Here is a 19,529-nt window from a genome sequence, read left to right on the forward strand (position 1 = left end):
AATAATGAGAAATAAAATGAAAAGTCTTTATTGAAAGTGGGCAGGGAACAAACCTTGTCAACATTTCAAAGGAAGAGGTAATTCTAAGGAATCTAGGCCATAGGTAAAACGAAAAGCAAAGTCATGTTTGTTTTCAAGCACATAGGTTTATATTGCTTCATTTTACTTTATTTTATTTTAAATGTAAACAGTAATCTAGATTTAAAAAATATTTTATATCAATTTACAGGTGTTATTAAAAATAAATATAATTCACTGTATTAAGAAGAAAAATTGTGATCATCTTGATAAACACAGAAAAAACATTTGATAGTTCACCCATTTATGATTTTTAAAAGGAATCTTAGCACTTAAAATAAAAGGACAGATTTTTTTAATCTGAAAATAATACCTATAAAAACAATTATAGTAAACTTTATACCCAGTGGTGAAATATTGAAAACTTTTCCCTTAGATTGGGAATGAGACTGGGACAGCCTCTATCCCTGTATGTGGGCATCCAGTAATTAACGCCTTTCTCCTCATCACTTTTTGCCCTGCCTGCTAGGAAGCTCAGCTATGCTTCGTATTCTATTTTTATGTTTCTTACATTGATAAGGATTGTATTTCCCCTTCCTCCTTTATTTTTTGACCTTGCATTTGCCTGGTACTAATTGTTCTTCTTTTTTTTTTTAATAACTGTTTTGAAGTAGTCTGGGATAAATAATCAAGTGCAATTCATTCAGCTCTTATATGACTTTGGCAGATCATTTGCTGACATTATTCCTTGGTTTCCTCATTTGTCTTATGTGGATAATAATTGCTCTTTCTCAGGTTCTTTTATCCTTTATGAAAATCAATGAAATAGTTATAAAAGTGCTTCAGGAAAGTTAATATTATCCTAATGGAGGGTGCTACTTAGACCCCTCCATACAGCTATACATTTTTTTTTTCTTGTTTCAGACTTGTGATTTGCACATGAATTTTAAATGACTTCTCAAGATCTTTTCTAGTTCCGTGCACAGTTGCTTTGTTTCTTTCTGCCTTTTTAGTTTTATAACTTCCTTTTAAAGAATTACTCAATTCCCATCAAGGTTTTTCCTGTTTTTCTCTTAAGGTTGACTTAAATTATTTTCATTATTATTTAAAATACATTGTTTTTGGGGCGCCTGGGTAGCGTAATCATTAAGCGTCTGCCTTCGGCTCAGGGCGTGATCCCGGCGTTCCGGGATCGAGTCCCACATCGGGCTCCTCCGCTGGGAGCCTGCTTCTTCCTCTCCCTCTCCCCTGCTGTGTTCCCTCTCTCGCTGGCTGACTCTGTCACATAAATAAATAAAATCTTTAAAAAAATTAAAAAAATAAAATAAAATACATTGTTTTTTAAGAGCCTTTTCTCCACACTCAAAGAAACAAGGTTTGAATTTTATTTCTATCGACTTGCCTTGAACGTTTTAAATGTTTTACATGTATAGGATACTCGTATGTAAGCAGTTAATTTCAAAAATCTGAATTACAAAGTGTCAGTTGTTCCCTGTGATTTACAACTATATATACGATTATCTTTTGCAGAATCTGTGAGATCCAGGCTGTGGACTGTACAACAATATCCTCCTTTACGGTGCGAGAATGTGAGGGATCCAGTAGGATGGGCTCGCGGCCACGGCGCTACTTGTTCACGGGCCATACGAACGGCAGCATTCAGATGTGGGATCTGACCACTGCTATGGATATGGTGAACAAAAGTGAAGATAAGGGTAGGTTCCACGTGGACAGTTTGTCACAGGGTAAGCTGGTGACATAGTGATGGTAATGAGGTGTGTTTTCCCAAGATGTAGGTGGTCCCACTGAAGAGGAGCTGCTCAAGTTGCTGGATCAGTGCGATCTGAGCACATCTCGCTGTGCGACTCCTAACATCAGTCCAGCAACTTCTGTGCTGCAGCATAGCCGTCTCCGTGAGTCAAATTCGAGGTGGGTTCAAGAGTCGGGTATTGTATCAGAAGTTCAGTGGATTGCTTGTGGGAAAATGAGCTGAGCTACTGTGATCACATAGTTGTTGAAAGCCACGTTGTTCAAGGTTCCTTTCTAATTCAGACTTTATGTTGATACTCAGTTTTTTAAAAAATTTTACTAAATTTCTCATTCTCAAGCATATCTGATTCTTTTCATAGAAAAACATTTTTTCCCTTTAACTTTTTTTGTGAATCGCTGCCAATCTGGGTGCCTATTATGTGATCAAGGGTTCATTCGAAGGAAATTAGAAAAGCCACATGTTACCTTGGCAGTATATGGAACTTTTGTTCCTGTTGCCTTAGGGACACATTAATCAAAACGACTACATCATTGTCTTATCTTACACTTTTAATACAGTGGCACAGTTTATCTTCTAGTTACCACATTTTTAAAAATTCCAAAATTTGAACTGAGGACCAGATACTAGATTGTATTAGTTCTGCATTGGTTTTAAAGGGTTTTTTTCCCCCTTGCTTTTTTCAACTATTCAGAAATCCAGCTGGACTGAATATATGTATGGGATTATTTGCATTGGTAATTTGGTACACGTACACACACCTGTGTACACACTAACCTATAATATAGAGTACTTGATAAGCAAATTTTTATATATTTAAATAATGTCTTTTCATTGGTAGTTTAGTTAATGAGATGTGCCCCTGAAAAATCTCAGAAAGTGATCTGAACTATTATTTTAAAAACGCTCTTTCAGCCTTCAGCTCCAGCACCATGAAACCATCCACGAAGCAGCTACCTACGGTTCCATGAGGCCTTACAGAGAGAGTCCCTTGTTAGCAAGAGCAAGGAGGACTGAGAGCTTTCACAGTTATAGGGACTTCCAGACTGTTAATCTGAACAGGAATGTAGAAAGAGCTGCCCCTGAAAATGGTAACTTGGGTCCAATACAAGCCGAAGTAAAGCGGGCAACAGGGGAATGTAATGTATCGGAGAGAAAGTCTCCTGGAACAGAAATAAAAAGTTTGAGAGAATCAGATAGTGGATTGGAAGTTCAGAAAATAGCTGAAGGTCTAGAATCCAAGAAAAGGTCCTCAGAAGAAGAAAATGAAAATAAAGTCGAGTTACGGAAGAAAGGGGGATTTGAGGGAGGAGGATTCCTTGGAAGAAAGAAAGTTCCCTATCTGGCGTCATCCCCGAGTACTTCTGACGGAGGAACGGACTCACCCGGTACCGCATCCCCGTCTCCTACGAAGACCACTCCATCTCCTCGGCATAAAAAAAGCGATTCTTCAGGTCAAGAATACAGCTTGTGAAAACTCACCAAATAAATCGTTGTTTTGTTAATTTAGATGAAAGTTCAAAACTTTACTGGATTTCGATACATTAGCTTTTACACCAAAAGTTTACAAATTAAAACTGGAGTTCATTCAGTATCTTTTTAACAGAATCACATGGAGTAAGGAGATAAAATAATTCTATCTCTTTGGACCTTTTGGAAAGTTTTTTTAGTTTTACAAGTACATTTAACAGATCATTTGTAAAGCAAGAGTCCATTTCAATGTTTAGCTACTCTCTGGATTTTGGAAGCAAAGTACCGAGTCTTAATAAGATGGTGCCCAGTATAGATGAGCACCCCTGAGGGCACGGGGACCAGCAGATTGCGTTCCTGATCTTGATGATGCTTGAGATTTGTCGTGCATTGTATGTGAAGTGAATCACACTCAGTCTCTTTGGATAGTCTCCCAACACTTACCGTGATTGCCACGTGTTTACCAGATACTTAATGAGGTGCTATGTTTGTGAAAAAATATCATCCGATTCAAAACACTATTGATGTTGAACACGTGCCCTGTGTAGTAGGCAGTCCCTTCGGATGTTTTTTTTAAATCGTGGGTCATTTTCTGATTCTCATTTTTGGAGTTCTTAAATCTTAGCAAGCATCACCAATATTAAATACCCAAAGTCCATTTAAACTTTCTTTAAAGTTGGAGCAGTTGTCTGTGTTTGAACAGATGAAATAAAACTAATAAGGCTAGAGCTTTGAGTGCCCAGAAAGGAAACCGTACTAGTTGTCAGTCTGCCTTGTTTGATTTAGGAGCCACATGTGCCCACCCCCCCACCCCCCGTTAATAATGAAAATAACTAAGTCAGAATGTGGCCGTTTTGTTAAGCTTCTGAGACTGCAGTTCTCAACTTTTGGTTAAAGGTTTTGGCTGCTATTATACAGATGTTATTTTAAAATATATTTTGAATTATGAGAACAAAAATTTTTTGTACCTTTTTTCCCAATTGGAATAATTTTCAAGTTTCTGCACATAGGGCAATTGTAAATTTAAAGCATTAAGCATGTATTGGTGAATAATGTATATATTCCCCTTCCAAGAAATATAAGTGAGTGAAATTGAAATAAATTCTTTAAAGTTTACTATATTGCTAGTGGTTTCACAACACTTCTCTTGTATTTATTTATCAATGAAGTCTAATAAAAATGATTAAGACGATGTGTTCTTGATTATTTAAGGAGTAGTTATGCTGTTTGAAGTACACCTGTTGGCGTTGGTTTGGGTCTCCTTCCCGCAATAAGGGGCGTGGGGAGGGCAGAGGGAGACCGGAGCGCACATGAGGGCTGACATATTCTCATTGAAGGAAGAGTCAGGCAAAACATGATTGCCGTATCGCTGAGGATTTGTCATTATCCCTGTAGCCTTCTTTCTCCTTACCACAGTCATGTAAAAGGTGGGTGGGCATGTAAGAAAATGAACAGAGTTGGGGCGCCTGGGTGGCACAGCGGTTAAGCGTCTGCCTTTGGCTCAGGGCGTGATCCCGGCGTTCTGGGATCGAGCCCCACATCAGGCTCCTCCACTATGAGCCTGCTTCTTCCTCTCCCATTCCCCCTGCTTGTGTTCCCTCTCTCGCTGGCTGTCTCTATCTCTGTCAAATAAATAAATAAAATCTTTAAAAAAAAAAAAAAGAAAATGAACAAAGTTGTATTTACCCAGGCTTTTCCAAGAGTATAAGGCCGTGGGGGGGGGGGGGGACTGTCATAGAGTAAAATCCCCTAAAAAGACAACTCACAAACCACAGGTTGCAGTAAACTGCGAGTCACATCTTTTTATTTCTCTCACAAGGGTTTGAACCTTGAAGCCATGACGGGTCTGAGCCTACGCTGGTGCTTTGTCACCTCGAGCAGGTGATCCCTGCCAGGCCTAAGCATCTTCCTTCTACCCACCTCAGTAGGGTTTTTGTGACCGAAAGAAAAAACAAACTTGAGCTGAATCTGTATACTTCGTGTTTGATGGAAAACAAGCACAGAATTAGAATTCTCACGAAGAGAGTGTTCTCAGAAGTACCGTCACACCTGTTGCATAGGTATTGCTACCCTTGTCTCCTAGATGAGATCACCGAGGAGAAATAACGTAGCCATAAGGCTTGTCAGCTACTGAGCCAACTTCTGAACCCGTGTCTGCCTGTTTCAGGAGCCTGTGGTCTTGTTCCTGGCTCTCTCATCTGGGCTGATACACGACAGTCCCCTCAGGTTGCGCACACACACTTGCTGGGGCCTCCCTCCAGACCTGCCAAGTTCGAATCTGGTGGGGGGGGGCCCCACCGTTGATTCCAATGGACATCGATGGTTGAGAGATTATCCAGAACCTATTTTCTTAAAAGGGCTCACCTTTATCATCATGTGTAAATTATAAATATAGCTCAGAGCTGTTCGTGTGTTTTCATAAATCAAACTTGGTTTGCGTTGAAAAATTAAGCAAACCATCTTGAGCTGAATTTACATGATACTTGTGCATGTAATAAACTACTCATGTGACATAATTAAGTTCCTTATCACTGAATTATTCCATCTGGCCTATGTTTTATTTACAGGTTGTTCAAGCTGAATTAACATTGATGCCGGCATGATTTTTAGATCAGCATGAGGTACTCGGACAGACTCATATTTAGGTTTTCCATTCAGTGGAAATGACAACAGATCATCTATAAATACAGTTTTTAATAGAGCTTACAAAAACATGGCTACACACTCTTATCAAACAGCTGGTAGTAGGAATAACAGTGGTTCCGAAGCTGGGAATGTGGCCTCTGCAAGTGGTCAGAGCTCTTCAGGAGATTTAGAACCAACTTCAAGGGACTTGTGGAGACCTGCTCACGTGTGCTCGGTGCAGGAGGAGTGGGGTGCCCGGAGCACAGGCCCCGCACACAGCTGATCGCTCGGTCCATGAGCGCCTCCCGGTCACGTGCCGTCACCGGCTCTGGGCACTGTGGCACCCCTGAGAGCTTTGACAGCTCTGATGCCTCAGCCCCGTGGCAGACAATTGAATCAATCTCTAGGGACGAGTCTACACTTCAGAGAGGCTTGGCACACAATACCACTTGAAACAAAATCTTGGGCTGCTCTAAATAGCTGAAAGTAAGGTTAAGAGTGTTGTGGGGGCAGTGTTCTCGGTGGGAGCCATGCAGGCTTCTGTCCAGCTATGGGATCAAAGTGTAAATGACGCAGCTAAATGAATTCGTGTACTAACTGTCTAACTAGGTTAAATGGAGAATGATTTAATATAAAATCCCCTGCAGGCCTCTGTTTGTGTTCCTTAGGTTTTAAGCTGTGATGGGAGGGCGCCTGGGTGGCTCAGTTGGTTAAGCATCCGCCTTCAGCTCAGGTCGTGATCCCGGGGTCCTGGGATCGAGTCTCGCATCGGGCTCCCTGCTCTGGGGGGAGTCTTCTTCTCTCTGGTTTTCATGAATAAATTTAAAAAGTCTTAAAAAAAAAAAGTAGCAATGTGAGGAAACCATTATTTTAAATAAGTTTTAAATTGTGAAAAGGTATCTAGTTAATTTTTCAGAAATGAGGAAAACCACCTTCTCCTAAAGCCACGTATGACCAGCAAATCGTATTTGCAGAAGAGTAGACCAAGGATAAAGATGCAAGTTTATGACTGGAAAAAAAGCACTTTTTCCCTATATACCTAAAGTAGCTGGTGTGACTCAGAAACTCAGCCTTGATTAAGGCTCACGTGTGTCGGGTTTCAACAACTACTTGACCCAGAATCAATAAATGGACTTAAAACCAGTGAACTAAATCAGCCAATCCTGTGTTTCCATTTTAGAAAGTATAAAACTTGTGGTGAGAAAAAAAAAATCTTCTAATTTGTACGTCCACGGCCAAGGGTGCAGTTATTTCAGATTTGCTTGCTTATAGTGGTTCTAACAAGGGGCCGAACTCCTGTTTAATCCTCGTCTGTGCTTTTGACACTTAGAGCTGGCAAGCTTTGTCGGGAGTTGATCAATCCGAGGAGCTGTTCTCCCGCAGATTTGGTTCAAGCGGCAGTACCCCCAAAGTCCACAATCTGACTTGTTTTGAGGCAGAATAAGGTTATCCTTATTTTACACATTTTTGCCAGTTCAGCTTTGGGAAAATCCAACCAGCCCTGGATTAACTCACAAAATACCGTCAGACTATCGTGTATGAGACCTACAGATTCAAATAGCTTCTTGGAATCATTCAGTAGAACTTAAGAATAAGGAAGACTTTTTTTGTTTTTGTTTTTACATTGTTTTCCATGAAGAACAAACCTAAATAATTTTACGTTGATGACTTGGGAAAAAAGTGTCTCTTGCTGTAGGACTTCCACCAATGACTAATCCAAATAGAGCAGATGACAGAAACTTTTGACCCATGGGAACTGGTACTGTGGGATATCATCTGCTCTCAGTGACTCTAGGGCTGAAACTGAGTTCTCTGAAAGGAAGGGATATAGTACAGGGGAACAGACACACAGGCTGTCCATAGGATATATATGCTTATGTATCATCTTGTGTTTATGTATAAATGTTAATTTAAACGATTTCAAAGCTGGAAGGAGCACAAAATGTTTCCTTTTTAAATTCCACATAGGCCAATTAAATAATGCACATATTTAACTAAGTGAAAGGTGCTAAATCGAAGATGTTGGTATTCCTGGGTATTCAGTAAATTGACAGGATTTTATGGAAAGTACTGTAGTTTCAAAACCATGTAAAATATGTGGTGAAATAGCTCTTTAGTCCTTTTCAGAAGATTCATAAATGGAAGAACAGAAGTTTACAAGTTTATGTGGTGCTCTGTCAAAAGGTTGGTGAAAACTTTTTCCCCCCCAGTTAAGGCTGGTAAATACTTATCCCTAAACATTGCCATTAAATTGAACTTTCAGCCCCGTGTGTATCCCTGCGTGCAGTTTGTTTTTCTCTGATTCAGCTTGGCCTGAAACTGGGATTTTATTTTTTAGCTATGATTATTAGAATTATTCTTAAGGATTGTGTTCTTACAGGATTGCGTGGGCATAAGGGATTGAAAGGAGCAGTCGTGACATCCTCTCAGAAAAACCGCTTTGTGTTTAAACTGGTAACTTCACTTACTTCTAACAACTGTGGACCGATTTGAAATTGTCACTAATAATTCATTTAACCAATGGAGTCACTTTTGAGCCAAGTGAAAATTACATCCTTATTCAGCTTCCACAAAATAAGACCAAAATAAGTATTTTCATACTGATAGTACCTCTTATTTCAGACCACCAGAAACATAGACCTCTGTTAAGAAGGAACAATTTCAAAAACAATCCTTGCCTTTTTAAAAAAGGATTACGGAATAAGAGGCAATGGCTTTTGAGCATATATGGTGTGTCGGTCTGTGACAGCCCTGTGGGGACGGGGTCTGGAGCAGGCATTGCAGCTTTCTGTCTTGCAGGTTTCCGTCCTTCACAGGTGGGTGTCGGTGAATGTGGTGTGCTCCTTAGTCACGGAGCTGAAACCCTTGATGGCATTCATCAGGTCCTCTTCGTCCACATACTGAAGAAAGAGCCAATTGTCATTGATTAGGACATTCACTGTCAATAGTGTTTGCCATCAATTGATAGTTCTATCAATTTAATATAAAAAAGTATTTTGTTAAAGGCTAACATCCTATGCTCAAAACTCCAGCGTGGTTTGAGACTGCCCTTGCCTTGAGTTTACCTTATGGGAAGGATTACATCACATGCACACATGAACCATGGACTAATCCAAAATGTCATTTGGGTGTTATGGTGTCCCTTACCTTAACCTTTCTAAACTTCAGTTTTCTCATCTGTAAAGTAGGGAGATTATATTTTTTTTTATATTTTATATTCATGTGTGTTATACACACACACACACACATACACACACACAAGATTTTGTTCAAAATGCAAGCAGAGGAGACAGAACGCATGCTATTGTGCTCCATTGCTTCCCACTGGCACTGTATTCTGTATTTACTGAACAGGGCTAGTAAGATTGTTTGTTACGTTATAATGAACAGATGATTTTTGAAGTATTGGCAACTTCAAAAGCTTTCGCTAACTTGCCTTGCACCTTGCCTGTTGCTAGTACTGTCAAAAGCAAGCAAAATTGACAATAGAGTATCACAGTGAAGATTGGGGGCTCTGTAGTCAAATGATGGTTTTAAGATCTCAATTCCATTGAAAAATTACTGTGTATTCTTGGGTAGGGACACACAGGCATCTAAGCCCTCCATCATGTTGTCATGTTGTCCCCTATAAACTTGAGATTTTGCATGTTAAATGTGATCAATTAACAATTCCTTATGTTTCAACTAATATAATTATTCCTCCATTTAGAAACGTCTGATCTGGAATGGAATCACAGAATTCAATAGCCACAACAGTATCAAGCAGGCCCATAATTTCAAAATGCATGTTGTAGATCATTGTCCTGAACAAGCCAAGAAGGACTGTGCAATCTAGTTTATTTTGCACTGTGGTTGGAACCTAGGGCCAGGAAACTTGCTGTGTTACTTGCCGTTCATTAAGAAAGTCTTCATGGAAGTCCTCGACCTTTCAGTGAAGGCAAAGTGAGAACTGAGAAGAGTACAAGAGTCCAAAAGCAGAAGCAGATGCTTGAAACACATGGAGCTGAATAATTCTGCCTCAGAGGACTAAGTGAAGGAGCTAAGCTCTTAGCTGGCTATTTTTCTTAGCTCACTACCCCAGAGGAACGGGTTCTCCGACAGACGTCTGGGTGGTTGGCACCACACAGAAGTTCGATGGTTGGTAAAAACTCTAGGATTTTATCCATTACAGCCACTAGGGACTTAAACAAATATTAGATAATAATAGGGTTAACTTTCAAAGAGCTGGAAGAGCTGGGCTGAAATTACAAAAGATGGAGTTCATAAACAGTAATGTATTTATCATGATTTTCTGAGTTTCTTGGAAATGAGCCATTGAACCTATTAAAAGAACTACTCTTTCTCCTCTAACCACAAACCAGACAGAAAAAGGTGATGCACTTTTGTTTTTTTAGTTGTTTGTTTTTTCTTTTCGACCAATCCCAGTGCTCCCCGTCACCTTCTGCCTGCCTGTCTCTTCACTTGCAGCTGTGAGGCAACATTCAATGAGGTACAAAAAGCTCCACGCTCTCTCTTTACCAGTATTCTCCTGGGAGGTTGATCAAAGGCCCTGGGTAAGGAGAGTCCCCTGGGTGGCTTGGTCAATTAAGCATCAGACTCTTGATTTAGGCGCAGGTCCTGGCCTCAGGGTTGTGAAATTGAGCCCCACATTGGGCTCTGTGCTCAGTGGGGAGTCTGCTAGAGATTCTCTCTCTTCCTCTTCCCATCCCCATGCCCCTCCCCCCACTGCCAGCACTCACAAGTGTGCACGCTCTCTCTTTAAAAAAAAAAAGTCTCTGGATAAGGAAATCAACTCACCAATCCACTATCGTGGCCCATGATGGTTTCCCACAGTGAGTCATCAATCAAGACTTTCTTGTCTTGAATGTCCATGAGTTGGCTGACACTGCGGTGGAGAGAGCCTCGGGAATAGGTTTGGCTTATTTGGCTCTGACTTGGGATCCGAAGTACGGATATGCTCCGGTTACTCCTAATACTGATGGGTGTTCCAGACCGGGGAATTTTGGTATCAGCTAATCCCTGAAAAGAAAGTTGCTGTTGGTGATTAGTGTCTAAAGAAAATGGGTTTGAAATAGGACAGAAAATTGGGTGTCACACATTGTTAATGAAGGGACACACCGTATCCTCCTACGGAACTCAGCTTATCTGAAATATCGTGGCCTCTGGTTTCTTGGTAAGGGTGAGATGATACAGTAATAGTCATATTAGACCCAGTGGTCTTAGCGCCTAGAGAGTTCTCACACGAGGGCTTTCCCTGTAGACAAGAGCTTGCTGCATTGCAAAGTGCTGGGGTGAAGGAGACAGAGGTTGGGTTAACGAAGTAACCCTTCGAGTGTCACCACAAAGCCTCTGTCTTGAGATCACGGCTTTCCCAGAGCAAAGTCAATGGTCTCTCATGGTTGCCAGGTGAGCACAGTTGTATATTTTAAAATTCCTGGATTTGTGTAGGGCAACTGAGTCTTCCCACCCTCTCTTCTCATTCATCTTGTTCTATTCATTATAAGATTTAGCCTTCAAAATAAAGCAGGTCTGGTATTAACATCAGAAAGACAAAGGCACTATACAATGAGAACCTAGAATGTGCCGTAAGGGGGCTCTAGCTGCTCTAAACATCTGAGGTTTGATTTAACTGGTCTAATCAATGGAATGTTCCTGCTTTTCATCGTACAGTCAACACATCATGCAAAAGATCATGCATTCATGCAGCACACCGAGGTACCTCAAAGTGCATGGTGTAACTTTTTAGGGTAACATTGCTCGACACATCAGATATATCGGCCACAGAGTCAAACTGAGAACAAATGGGGAGGCATCAGTAGTGTTTGGAACAAACAAAATGACCACAAAACAAATTCTTTGTTTCTCCAATGATAGCATAATCATGCAATCGTTCTGAGATGCATCTCAGGGGGTGTGTGTGTGTGTGTGTGTGTGTGTGTGTGTGTGTGTTGCAGGGATAGCTCTCGCGACCTATCCAAGGGAAAGAAAGTCAATCTGAGACACTGAGCAGGTGAATCCTGATCGATTCTGTTCAGAATCTTAGCCAATGTATCTGGAGCCCATGGACACCAACAATGGCTCTTTATTTTGCTCTACTAATGCAAATTCTACTCTCTTTCGTTTGCCTAACCTTCACTAATATTCTTCCAACTTTATGAGAACGGTTTACCTTCAACATATTTTTTTTAAAGCATCAGAAGAAGGCTCGCAAGTACATGTTATTACCTGGGTAGGATTAATTTAGGATTTCAGTGTGTTCCGGAATACTGCCCAGGGTCCTGGACACTCCAGATTTCACTTCTGCTAACCCTCCAGGACCGGTGACTAACACCCTCAATGCTGAAGATGAGCCAGTTTGGGGAGCCAGAGCCCCTGGCAGCCTGCCAGTCCCCACCAGCCCTTCCCCTCCTCACACCTCACTTGGCCACTTAGCAAAAGTTAACCAGTTGGGTACCACTCTGCTTTTCCCCAGTGGTAAGGGGTATATGGGAGTAGGATGTTTTAATTCTTTTGTCTCCTCATCCCAGTTGAAGTCTATGTCTGGCCCCAGAGGCAGCTTGGCCTTGGTTTTCAGGGACTAGAAGGGCTAATCAGCAGCCCCCACCTGTTTTGTTTTGCTTTGTCTTGGTTTTGAATTTTATTGTGATAAGTACACTTCACATGAGATCTACTCTCTTAACAGATTGACAATACAGTATTGTTATCTGTAGAGACAATGTTGTGCAGCAGGTCTCTAGAACACCATCTTGCGGAACTGGAACTTTATACCTGTTAGTTAGCAATTCCCCGTTTGCCCCTCCCCCAGCTTGGCAACCTCCATATTTCGCTTCCATAATCTGTTTTGACACCTCATGTAAGAGGAAGCGTGAAATCCCCCACCTGTTTTCATTGGTTCTGAGACCCCACACACTGCTTACAGGACTTGTATTCTGTGTATGATATTCTTAACTCTCTTACGGCTATTCTCGGACTTTACTGTGCGTCCCACTTCCCGAGTGCTGGTCGAAAGACAGGTTCCTTTCTCAGAGCTGCAGGTCCTGCTCCTAGCGATGCTGATACTGATAATTGAAGGGCTTCACTTTGATGGAACAAAGCTTGACAAGACATGAGAGCTGTGAGCAACAGCACCACCGAGTTACTTCCCGTTGGAATCATGTGATTGCTTCTCGATCCCTCAGTGAGCCAAGTGGACAAAACTGGATTCCTCCTTGTGAAGGATTAGGAGGCAGTGGTGCCTGCCTGTAGGGTATGGGTCCAGAGACCGACGATTTGATCACGGACATGAGTTACACTGATGGTATGTGGGGAAGTGTTCCTGGAAGCACGCTTCACGTTACAGAGTCGATGTACCCAGCAGACGTCCGGAGTTTCTCTTCCACATTCTCCAGGCGCTCCATATGGCCCAGGGTTGATGTATCTGATGACCCCAGGCTAGAGAGGTCTTAGGTCTTCTGGGCCCTTCAATGCACTTCTGAACTCTAGAAACGGTGGTGCTTCTTTCGTGTAGGAACATGGCTTCCTCAGAGAGAGAGAGTTACTCTTCCACAAGGGAAAGCTTTAAAGTATCTGCTCTTCCATGAGAATCTTCTGATGAATATACACTGAATAGTAGCACATGGCTGGTGGTTTGAGTTGGCCACTCAATATTCATTCATTTCACAAATATTTGTGGAATATCTATTATACGCAGGCACTGTTCTGGGTATTGGGATACAACAGTAAATGGCCCACAAAATCTCTGCCCTTGGAGAGCTCACATTCTCTTTGGGGAGCCAGACAAGCACATCTGCTATGGTGTCTTGTGGTGATGGTACAATGGAAAAGGAAAGTAGACGAAGAAGCTAGGGAATTTAATTTCACATGAAAGGGGAGGTGACATCTGTGCAGGGACCTGAATGAAGTGAGAATGGGAGCCACCCAAGGGCAGAGCAGGGGTGATGGCCCAGTGGGAGGAGCTTGATGTAATCAGGGACGAAGGCGGCTTGGAGAGTCAGGAGAGTGGGAGGAGGTACAGTTGGTGAGAACTGAGGACCAGATGATGGGGGACGTTGTCTTGGCTTCTCCACCACCAAGTCACTGTCCCATGGCTGCTCCCTCCCCCAGACACAAAGCATGGGCTTCAGAGGGATGACTGTCCCTCTGTGCCCCCACTTCCACTACTTGGGCCTGATACGGCTTTGTCAGCCCCTTAACCACTGTTTGTTGCCGGGTCCTGGACAAGTGAGGAGATTTGGATAGCAGACGATTTACCCATTTCTATTTTTTAAAGTGTTGAAACTCAACCAGTTTGACTAGGCTTCTGTGCTTTTTTTTGGTGCTGCTGTGATACTGTGATTTATAATAAATATATATCTGGTCTTCAGCCCGATGTCTGGCACAGGGCTTCTGAAACCCTTGGAATTTCTTAAGTGAGGAGAGCCACAAAGGTGTCTTTTGTCATGTTAATGAGTGACTTTTGGACCTGCCTAAGGATGGCGGCTGGTTGTCAGGAGAACCAACCCTGTGATTAGAGGGTTGGGAATTCAGTCCCCCCTCAACATACCCCTGCCCCCCACCTCTGGAGAGGGGAGAGAGACTGGAGGCTGAATCAGTAGCCAATGGCCAGTGATTTGATGGATCAACACCTAAGTGATAAAGCCTCCATTGCGGGGTTCTGAGAGCTGCTGGGTTGGTAACGCCTGGAGGTTGCGGGAGTAGGGAGCTCAGCAGGGTGTGGAAGCTCCGCACCCTGTCCCCAGGCCTCACCCTACACCTCTCTTCCATTGGGCTGTTCCTGAGTTCTGGCCTTTTGTAATAAACTGGTCATCCAGTAAGTAAAATGTTTCTCTGAGTTCTGTGAGCTGTTCTCGCAAATTATTTGAACCCAAGGACGGGCCATTGCAAACTCCAGTCTGTAGCTGGTCTGTCAGAAACCCGGTGACAACCTGGACTTGTGATTGGTGTCTGAAGTTGGGGGGCGGGGACATCTTGGAGAACTGGACCCTTAATTTGTAAAATCTGACGTCATTTCTTGGTATATAGAATTGAGTTGTAGGACCCCGGCTCGTGTGCGAGAATTGCTTATTGTGGAAGAGCTCCCCCATGCGGTGGAAGTGGTCATCGGTGTTAGCTGCACAGGCTGGCCACAAGCTCAGCCTTTGTGCACACTGGGAAAAACGTGATTTCTCAGGCAAATGTGGCCCTTTGGATGCACGGCTTGGAAAGAAGTGGCGCCAGGTGGGAATTAGAATTTGTAGCCTTTCCTCCTCCAGGTAGACACAGCCCTACACCACAGTGCACCTTCCAATTCAGTCCCCTTTTACCCCTTCAGCAAGTGCTCTGGGCCACGAGCCTCCTGCACCACCACATGTGCGGCCTCAGCCCCCCAAGACCTTTGCCTGACCTCCTCTCTTGGGAGCAGGTGGTTGGGAGCTTTGGGGAGCCACTCACCCTCAGCGGCCCAGGGTGTCAGAGCCAGGGGACAAACTGAGTGCGGCGTGCACTTTAGTTTCTCCCTAGATCCCCTTCTTATTGCTAACCCCCCACCAAGTTGAGCAGTTATATAAGCTGTAAGTTCCCCAGGTGATTTCAGTACACAGCCCCTCACTGCCCCCCGATGTACAGTGTGAGAGCGGAAATACTCATCCCTGGTTGCACCGGAGAGTCAGGTTTGCAGTTAAATAAAAGTATACCAACCCCCGGACCCCACCCCAAAGCAATGGAATCAGAGTTTCGGGATAAGGCCCAGGCACTGGCGTTTTTAAACACTTCCCAGGTGTCTTTGCCCTTTGAGCTGCTCTAACAGAATCCCGTAGACTGGGTAGCTTATAAACAACAGAAATTACTTCTCAAGTTCTGGAGACTGGGAAGTCCAAGCTCACGGTGCTGGCAAATGGAGTGTCTGGTGGGTGCCTGCTTCCTGGGGGCAAGAAGATGGGGGTCTTCTTGTCTTCTTGCTGTGTCCTCACATGGAGGAAGGGACAAGAACGCTCTCCGGTGGTCTCTTCATAAGGCCACTATTAGCCTTCCTTGGTCCCCTTAGTCCCCAGTTTAATCAAACATAACTGTCATCTAGTCCCTTGTTACCATGACTCTGGAAATATTTCCCCCTAAATAAAAGCGAGTATTCCAGCGCAGTGAGAGGGAACTGGGGCCCACCTTCAGACACATACCACATGGGTTTCCCCCGGTAGGTAGACACTCAGTGGAGACATTCTCTTCTGAACAGGTACTAAGGGAGGTCTCTCTCTGATATATGGTTCTTTGTGGATTTTTCTTTGTAGTATCAGAGACAGAAAAATGGCCAACAAGATCAAGCCTAGCATTGCCATTAACACGATGAACCATAACTCGCTGTAGAACTCGGTGCTTTTGCTCCCCGATCCTCTCTTTTCTCCAGGAGTCGTCACAACCAGGCCTGCAAAATCCAGGGACAGGAAAGGGAAATGTTATTTCAGAAGGCAATTTTGCGATCCCTTGCCCTGTTGTTCAATAGTAAATTGGAAAGGAGTTTAAAGCCCCTTGTCTCATGGTGCTTGTTCAGGCCAGGGAAATGGTGCCGTGTGTGGCAGGGAGAAGCTTACAGCCCTCGGGAGGCCTCTCTGACACTCCTCGGGATGGAAATCACTGCTGCTTTTGCACGTGTCCTGGGAAAGACGGGGAGGAGGATGAGGGGATTTTTAAAGGGGGTTACCAGAGTAACCTTGAGGAATGCCTGCTTCACCGTGTGTGCCCTGAGAGCAAAGTCTTTTCTTGGGCAGTGGACTCTTGTGAGGGCCCAGCCTTACTAACATCGCTGCGGAGAACCTATTAGATACATACAGTCAATGCTGAGGAGATCCAGGGTCCCCTGACTTCATGCAACAGCCCGGTTCCTGGGAAGTTTTGTGCAAACCGGATTGGAAACATCAGATCCTGTTTTCTCGTACCCTGGCCTCTCTGTGACATAGCAAAAGCTCTACAGTCATCACTCAGGTACCCTCAGACAGCTTCCCCTGGACAGAAATCCTTTGGCAGTAAGACCGCTCACTCTTGATTTCTGTTCAAGCGTTGCAAGTTCAGGCGATGTGGTTCTCTGCACGTGAGTCTCATCACAGTAGCTCACACGGAATGAGCATGAATTTACCTTGTGCAGGCCCACAGCTCTCAAGTCTGTGGGTGCGGAGGAAGCTGGAATGAGCCAGGGCAGGCAGGAGAAAGGCTTCCAGGGCTCGCCACAGGGCAGCAGGAGGCAGTGAGGTCAAGCAAACGGAGCAGGAGCCTGAGCGGGGCTCAGAGGTCATCTCCAGCCCAGCCACTTGCTGGGGCTGTTGGCTAGGATGTCACGGGAAGTTACTCGAATAAGAGGGCTGCACACTTGCCGCAGAAGGGAGGAGGGGAAGGGACAAAGCTGGGGCGAAATGTGTTTTGTTTTGCAGAACGAACAGTTCCAGCCCAAGGAACAGCCAAGCAGGTGTTTCACCCGAGAGCCCCTCGCTCTCTGTGTCTCGCCCGACAGCCCCTTCTGTGAGCCAGTTGCAACAGGACTGGGTGAGGACCCGCCCGGGCGTTGTGCTGAAGTTATCTTTAGCTCATTATAATACCAAGATCACTTCCTATTGATGGCCTTTTCAGCCGTTTTTTTGAACAGCCAATGTTGGCTCTAGCATGTTGATGTGCGAGGCATGTACAATTGAACCAAAAGTGCCTCTGTAAGCCCCCCATGCCCACCCCCTAATGCACTGAAACCAAAGCTCCCTGTACTAACCCCACGGGGAGATAGAGCTTTCGCCCTGTCTCCTCAACTTGTAACAAATAATAAAAACTTCTTCGCTTTCAACACGTCCTGCGGGTGTGCTCAGCTTGACGCACTCCAAGCAGCGAAGCCGTGACTGGGCTCGCAGGGCGGCTCGGAAGCCCGTGGACCCGCGCAGCAGTCACGCAGGCTGGTGTGCGCGGGAGCCGGGGCTGCTCTTCCAGAGCCGGTGCTCGTGGCCAGAGGAAGAAGGGCAAACGGACGCCGTGGCAAGCGCCTCTTCGCTCCTCGCACCAACTCCCCCTTCGCAGCGCCTCAAGGACTGGGTGGCCTGTTGGACACTTGACACCCACATTTTCAGTGGAAGGGAAGGGGAGGGCTTCAGAATCGGGGTGAGGAGGTTTAAGAGGAGAGAAGGTGACTGAGACTACATTTCGAGCTCCCTAAGAGGGGCCCCCCGACTTAGCTAACCCTGACTCGACTTCTGATAGCTCTGTGGTGAAAGAAGTCACTCGGCCTCTCTGGGCCTCTGCTTCCCCATCTCTAACGTAAAGAGTTAGAGTGAAATCCCTGCCCAGTTCCAGCAGGTAGGAATTCCCCTAATTAGGAACCAATGTGTGTTGTTTGAATTAAAAAATCCCCCAACAACCTTGGTTCTTTGCTGAAGAGTTGAATTTCCTCTGTGTGGCACAGGGTTGTAACTCCGGAAACAGATCTGATGGGCCCAGTGGGCCCCTTGCTTGGGAGGACACAGGGAATGTAGGGCAGCCTGCCTGAGGGAAGCCACAGAAAGAAAGCAGCCCTCAGAACAGGAGGAGGGAAATGAGGATCGCCAGATTTTCGTGCTTCAAGGCTGCCTCAGGCAAGGGAACAGGAACATTTTAAAAGTTACATCATAAAATTAAAACTGACTATGGATATTAGCTGGACAATACATCTTGGAATTTCTTCATAACTTCTCACCGTCCTTGGTGTTCCTTCTCTCATCAGTGGAACCTCAGTTTGTATTCAGGAACCCAATACAGGCTTCCCCTCTTTTATGGAGCACTTAAAATCGGGATGGTGTATCTTTATCTCTTCTCAGTTTTCTTTTCAAAGTCCCTTTGATTTCAAGGGACTCTACCCATCAAATGGGAGCTTCAGGGTCAGGCTAGGGAACTGCGGTGGCTGAGCCTCTATTTCAGAGAAAAACCCCCGTGGTGTCAGAGTTGATCCCACCCCATGCATTGCCCGCCTCAGGGAGGATGTACTTGCTCCTGACCTTGGGGACCGGACAGGCTGGATTTGGAGGTGGCTCAATCTAGGTTATGAGGTTTTGCTTAGCTCATGATCCTGGCCCCCTGCATTGGAGTCATTGGGTGGGGCTTGCTTATTCTTATATATTTTTTTTAATTTTTAAAATCTGATGATAATTGACACACAATGTTATGGGCAGGGCTGGTTGAAAGAGCAGATTCCTGGGTCCTACTGACTCGATCTCTGCCAGGGGCCTGGAAACGATATAACAAACAAGCACACGGAGATGATTCTTATGCACACTTAAGTTTGAGAACTGCTGCCTAAGAAAAAGGATGGGGCAGTAGTCAGCAGAGAGACCATGTTCAAATTCTCATCTTAGCAACGAGCTCGTGGAGCATTCTTGGGTAAAATCCAGTGTCCCTTAGGCCTCCGTCGGTCCACTCCACTTGTGGAAACATTGGAGCTGCTAAAGGAATACCAAATAGGGGCGCCTGGGTGTCTCAGTGGGTTAAGCGTCTGACTCTTGATTTCAATTCAGGTCCTGATCTTAGGGTCGTGAGATCAAGCCCCGAGTAGGGTGTGGAGCCTACTTAAGATTCTCTCTCTCTCTGTCCCTCTGCCTTCGCCTCTCTTCCTCTCTAAAAAAACAAAAACACAAAACCAAATAAAGTCTACTCTATCCCACAGCTGCTATGA

At 44.3% G+C, this 19,529-nt stretch overlaps 2 protein-coding genes across 5 annotated transcripts in view; one reads left to right on the top strand and one right to left on the bottom strand.

Annotated features, from left to right (window-relative positions):
* The window catches only part of KCTD3 (potassium channel tetramerization domain containing 3), a 52,178-nt gene extending 47,730 nt beyond the window's left edge, over window positions 1-4,448 (top strand). For 3 of the 4 annotated variants that reach the window (XM_026517348.4, XM_057315190.1, XM_044390653.3), the window contains 3 exons: window positions 1,549-1,733; window positions 1,809-1,947; window positions 2,702-4,448. In XM_026517348.4, the coding sequence (XP_026373133.1) occupies window positions 1,549-1,733; window positions 1,809-1,947; window positions 2,702-3,260 (883 nt within the window). In that variant the 3' untranslated portion in view covers window positions 3,261-4,448. The remainder of the gene's footprint in view (window positions 1-1,548; window positions 1,734-1,808; window positions 1,948-2,701) is intronic. The other variant, XM_026517349.4, reaches the window with a different exon arrangement.
* Window positions 4,449-8,691: 4,243 nt separating this feature from the next.
* USH2A (usherin) overlaps window positions 8,692-19,529 on the bottom strand; it is a 676,313-nt gene continuing 665,475 nt past the window's right edge. The window contains exons 70-72 of the mRNA XM_026517347.4: window positions 16,033-16,277; window positions 10,679-10,900; window positions 8,692-8,781 (exon numbers count right to left, since the gene is read on the bottom strand). Coding sequence (XP_026373132.2) covers window positions 8,692-8,781; window positions 10,679-10,900; window positions 16,033-16,277 — 557 coding nt within the window. The remainder of the gene's footprint in view (window positions 8,782-10,678; window positions 10,901-16,032; window positions 16,278-19,529) is intronic.

This window comes from Ursus arctos, unplaced genomic scaffold (genome assembly GCF_023065955.2).
Source record: "Ursus arctos isolate Adak ecotype North America unplaced genomic scaffold, UrsArc2.0 scaffold_2, whole genome shotgun sequence".
NCBI classification, from domain to species: Eukaryota; Metazoa; Chordata; class Mammalia; order Carnivora; family Ursidae; genus Ursus; species Ursus arctos.